Source organism: Palaemon carinicauda, chromosome 1, assembly GCF_036898095.1.
Source record: "Palaemon carinicauda isolate YSFRI2023 chromosome 1, ASM3689809v2, whole genome shotgun sequence".
NCBI lineage: Eukaryota > Metazoa > Arthropoda > Malacostraca > Decapoda > Palaemonidae > Palaemon > Palaemon carinicauda.
In genome coordinates, this window is record NC_090725.1 from 129,266,319 (window position 1) to 129,271,672 (window position 5,354).

Sequence of the window (5,354 nt, forward strand, 5' to 3'; positions counted from 1 at the left end):
TAGATTGTGTCTTTGGCACTCGGAAGCCCTCAAAGACCAGTGCAGCCTTGCCCTTGTCCCAAAGGCTGGAGAGTGCCAGGCTAAGATCGTTCAATAGCTCTCTGACTTCTCTCATTGTTCTGGCTCTTCAGCAAAGCTCCTCTCACCTCCTTGCATCCAGCAGAGGAGGTACTACGAGGTCTTGGACAAGCTTCTTCTAGCTCTTCCACTCCACCACTCTCTGGAAGAGCTAACTAAGAGGGTCTCTATAGAGAGAGACTCCAACCGTCAGGTCTCTTCCTCGGCAGCAGAGCTCCTCAATCAGGAGAAAGTGTTGAAGTATGCCATGTAGGCTACTTCGTGGCTTGATCTTTGGTTGGGGATCCTGGGAATCCTGGTACGGGCCGAGAATTTTTCCAAAGAAAGTACCAGGAAGGCTATGGAACCTTCCTCCTCTTGGGCACTCACGCCATCGATTTTCTTACCCCCCAAGTCTCGAACTTATGGTCAAACACCATCTCAAAATGTTGTGATGCAGTGTCTTAAAGGTTCCAGCAACAGGTCCCTAATGCCAAGATCGTTAGGCTCAGGAACTCTTATCTTGGGATCCTCTTTATTTGAGCTGAAGGATGTGTAACAGGCTGCAGAGATGGAGGAAGTCTCACCAGGACTCTTTTCTCCTTAAGGCCTTGACATCCAGGCCATACAAACCACCAGCTCTTCAGCAGTGTAATCCAGCCAAGACGACAGTGAAGCATACAGTGTCTAAGAAGCTCTTTCTGACCAAGGACAGAAAAGGCACAGAGTCCTCCAGGGTAGGAAAATACCCCAGAGGGATATTCTGAGTTGTATTAGTCCACCGCTATTCAAGGGGATTCATTTTAATCTGTATTTCAGCTATTCATACGGCAACAAAGGTATTAAATCCATTAGACTCCTTTTGAATTTGTAATCTAACAATCGATGAATCAGTGATGTGATATACTGATTCAAACTCCCATTTAAATTCTTTCATTATCGCAGTTCTCAATCTAGCTGAGATGAGGGCGCCGCACAATTCCAATTGAGGAATTGTCAACTGTCTCACAGGTGCAATCTTATTCTTGGCTACAATTAATTTTGCCTCAAATTTGTCTTCGCCAGTTTGCCACTTAAAATATGCACATGCTTCATATGCTAGTTGGCTACCATCCGCGAATACTATTAAACCGGGTGTACCAATGGCGTTACATGGTTTCAAAGGCCTCCTGAAAGTCACTTTTATCAATCCAAACAAATTTTTAAAGAATGCCTTCCATTCATGTACCATACAATAATCCAGTGGTTCATCCCAATTTACTCCCCCACCACTAGAATTACTGCTGTTAGTATTAGTGGCAGTCATGGACCTCATCAAAATTTTAGCTTGTAGTATGAAAGGTACAGCAAATCCCAATAGGTCATATAGTGAGGCAACTTGGCTTGAAATCATTGTACATGTTAACACGTTAGGAAACTTGGCATGAATCTCATCTCGCTCTAAATTTGGACCACTCCTAACTTTCCTTACTCTTGGTGAAAAGTTAATTTTACTACAAAGGAAAAATAGTCTTCTTTAGGGTTGCATTTCAGTCCTAAGATTTTTGCACAATCAGAATCTATCCTGAGATTTTTTCACAATCAGAATCTATCGCATTAACATTACAATTTTCATGATGTCCACTGAGAATCCACTGTTTCATCCAAAAACCCCCACAGGCAAGTATCTTATCTGTATTATATATCAGACTGAAAGCCTTACCAACTCTATCAGTGGAGTACAACACATCATCTACATATGCATTATTGATAATCGTATCTTGCATTTCCCGGTGTTCCCTTCCAAACTTTCTACTGCACGTCTCAATGCAACGTAGCTATCGTGCCACTAGGTTTATCCCCAAACGTTGTTGCAGTAAGGACATAATGATCAGTTGGTCGATTGCCATCTAAGTCTCTCCATACGAACCTATGAGTGTGCTCATCTAATGTAGAATTTTTGACAGTATGATACATTTTTTCTACATCTCTAGCCAGCGCTATGGTGTCTTGTCTGAACCTAAATAAAACTCCTATTAAACTGTTCAAGATATCAGGTCCCTTGCTACTCAACATTTTTGTCTCATTATATGTCAACCCTTCACTAATCAGTGACAATTCCTTTTCCTCTTTTAAACTTATGCAGCTTGCTTTAAGACAATCTCTACACATACACTTGATACATTGGGGATCACAACTGTATGGTATACTAACCTCTATAAGGAAAAAAGCATTGGAGGAGGAGGGTAATTTTACCATTTTTAGTTATGTGTGACGGGCCGAGAGCAAGGTTGTGACTCAAAGGCAGGAAGCAATCAACTGAGTTGTTTATTATAGAAACACTCTCCTTTATATAGAAAACCTCAAGGCAACAGGCTTTTTCATGTTCACAAGACAGACAATGTTAGAGGAAAACCGGAGACATGATTATTCAGGTTCTTTTTAGTGCGAGGGAAGAGCGCAGATACAAGCATAATATATACAAAATAATTTATGTACGATCGTGTGACACACGGTTGGTACATGGCTCCCCCCCTAAAAATGACATACTGTACATGTTAAATAGGGCGCCCTGATCTAGAGAGGCGAACTGTAGGCAGGTCATCTGGCAGAAGATAAGCAGGTTTTAGACGATCAATGGAGACCCAGTCTTCTTTGCCACGAATGTTTAGTAGGAATGCTTTCGGACTGCGTCGGATCACAAGGAAAGGGCCCGTGTAAGGGGGCGTTAGCGGTGGCTTACTAGTGTCGTTGCGCAGGAAGACGTGCGTTGCAGAGTGCAAGTCCGTTGGTATGTGATGCTTCGCTGGGGGCTTGTAAGTCTGGCGGCACGGAGTAAATTTTCCCACGACGTGACGTATGCTCTGGAGATCGTCGGAGGAGGTTGTAGAAGGAAAAAATTCGGCAGGGACAACCAACGGGCCGCCATACACCATTTCAGCTACCGAGACGTCGAGGGCGTCTTTAGGAGTGGTCCTTAGTCCCAGGAGGACCCAGGGAAGCTGAGTAAACCAGTTGGAATCCTTGCAGCGGGACATCAAAGCTGCTTTGAGGGTGCGATGAAAACGTTCAACCATTCCATTGGCAGCGGGGTTGTAGGCCGTTGTCTGATGTAGGGTGATGCTCAGGAGATTCGCTAATGATGTCCACAATTGAGAGGTGAAAGTGGTTCCCCTGTCAGAAGTAATATGCTCAGGGATACCAAATCTTGAAATCGATCCAGAGAGTAAGGCAGATGTACATGAGGTGGACGTTGCAGTTTCCATGGGAATGGCTTCAGGCCAACGAGTGGAGTGGTCGATGACGGTAAACAGGTAATGATGTCCTTGTGATGTGGGTAGGGGGCCTACAACGTCGAAGTGAATGTGTGCGAAACGACGCTGAGGTTGAGGAAAGGTGCCCACTCCTGAATCCGTGTGTCAATGTACTTTGGAAGTTTGGCAAGAAGTACAGGTGCGGACCCAATCCTTAGCATCCTTAGAAATGCCGTGCCAAATGAATTTTGCCTTCAGCAGCTGTGCAGTAGAACGGCACGAGGGATGTGAAAGGCCGTGAATAAAAACACCTGCCGTCGCATGGGAGCAGGAATCCAAGGTCGCGATCTACCAGTACTGACGTCACAGAGGAGGGTGGTGTTGGAGTCTTCTAGGGGGAAGTCTTCCCAACGGAGGGACGTGCAGGATGTCCTACATGCTTGATACTCTGGATCCTGTTGTTGGGATTCAGCCAGGGCGTTGTAATCCAATCCCAGTTGAACGGCAGCCAACGTGTTTCTTGACAGGGCATCGGCAACGGGATTCATTTTCCCAGGGACGTATTGAAGGGTGCAATTGTATTCAGCCACGGCAGAGATATGTCGGCGTTGACGGGCTGACCAAGCGTCAGACTGTCGAGTGAAGGCGTGCACCAGAGGCATGTGGTCTGTGCGAATGACGAAGGGCGTACCTTCTAAGAAATGGCAAAAGTGACGGACAGCCAAGTGCACTGCCAGCAATTCTCGATCGAAGGTAGAATAACCCGATTCTGCCTTGGACAATTTTCTGCTGAAGAAGGCCAATGGGCAGGGCGAGCCGTTGACCACCTGCTCGAGTACTACACCAATAGCGATGTCGCTGGCATCGGTGGAGAGAAAGAGAGGGACATGTGGGATAGGAAAAGTGAGAGCCACAGTAGTTGATAGGGCCTTCTTTGCATTGCAGAAGGCTGCTTCTTGAAGGGGACCCCACTTCAGGTCCTTTGGCTTGCCCTTGAGGGAGGCGTAGAGGGGAGCAAGAGCGGCGGCAATGGCTGGCAGAAAACGGTGACAATAGTTGATCATGCCCAAGAATTCCTGCAGAGCTTTGACGGTCGAGGGCGCGGGGAAGTTCTGAATAGCTGCTACCTTCTCAGGGAGGGGATGGACTCCTTCAGGAGTGATGCGGTGCCCTAAGAACGACACTTCGTTGGTGCCAAAGGTACACTTGTCGTACCGGACTACAAGGCCATTTTGTTGCGGGCGGTCGAGCACGATGCGCAGGTGACGGAGGTGTTCCTCTTTTGAGGAGGAGAACACAAGTATGTCGTCCACATAACATACACAGAAAGGGAGGTCCCCTAAGATGCCATCCATGAGACGTTGAAACGTGGCCACAGCATTACGAAGGCCAAAACAGGAGTAATTGAAGGTGTATGTACCAAACGGAGTGGTGATGGCAGTCTTGGGGATGTCTTCTGGGTTCATAGGCACCTGATAATACCCCTTCAGGAGGTCGAGCGTAGAGAAAACCTTCGCTTTGTGCAGGTAGGAGGTCACGTCGGCAATGTTTGGGAGGGGGTAGTGATCCGGTTCTGTTTGCATGTTCAGGCGCCTGTAATCCCCGCATGGACGGAGGAAGCCGTCTTTCTTCAGAACGATGTGTAAGGGTGACGACCATGGGCTGGAGGCCTATTGGCAAAGGCCCATTTCCTCCATTTCGGCGAACGTCTGTTTGGCGGCTGCCAATCATTCCGGTGCCAGACGTCTGAATTTTTCGAAGACTGGGGGTCCCGTCGTCTTGATATGGTGATAAATACCGTGCTTGGCAGGAACCGTGGGCGTTTGGCGAAGTTCTGGACGGAAAACTTCCGGGTACGACGTGAGGAGGTGGGCGTAGGCATCCGTGGGTGCGTTGATGTGGTGACCGAGGTTAGAGGGGGCGGGTTGAAGAGGTGTCGACAAGTACGAGTCTGTGTTGACCAATCGTCGGTGGGCGACATCGACCAGAAGGTGGAAATGAGAGAGGAAATCCCCACCGAGGATTGGCATTGTGACGTCAGCAACGAGAAACTTCCAATTGAAT

The 5,354-nt window shown here is 47.4% G+C and overlaps 1 protein-coding gene across 1 annotated transcript; it reads right to left on the reverse strand.

Annotated features, from left to right (window-relative positions):
* Nucleotides 1-880: 880 nt before the first annotated feature.
* Nucleotides 881-1,450, reverse strand: LOC137658843 (uncharacterized). The gene has a single exon (XM_068393978.1). It carries the CDS (start codon nt 1,448-1,450, stop codon nt 881-883), a length of 570 nt encoding a protein of 189 aa, XP_068250079.1.
* Between the last annotated feature and the right edge of the window lie 3,904 nt (nt 1,451-5,354).

Coding starts and splice junctions, on each gene's coding strand:
- LOC137658843 (XM_068393978.1), bottom strand. CDS start 1,450: ATGATTTCAAGCCAAGTTGCCTCACTATATGACCTATTGGGATTTGCT.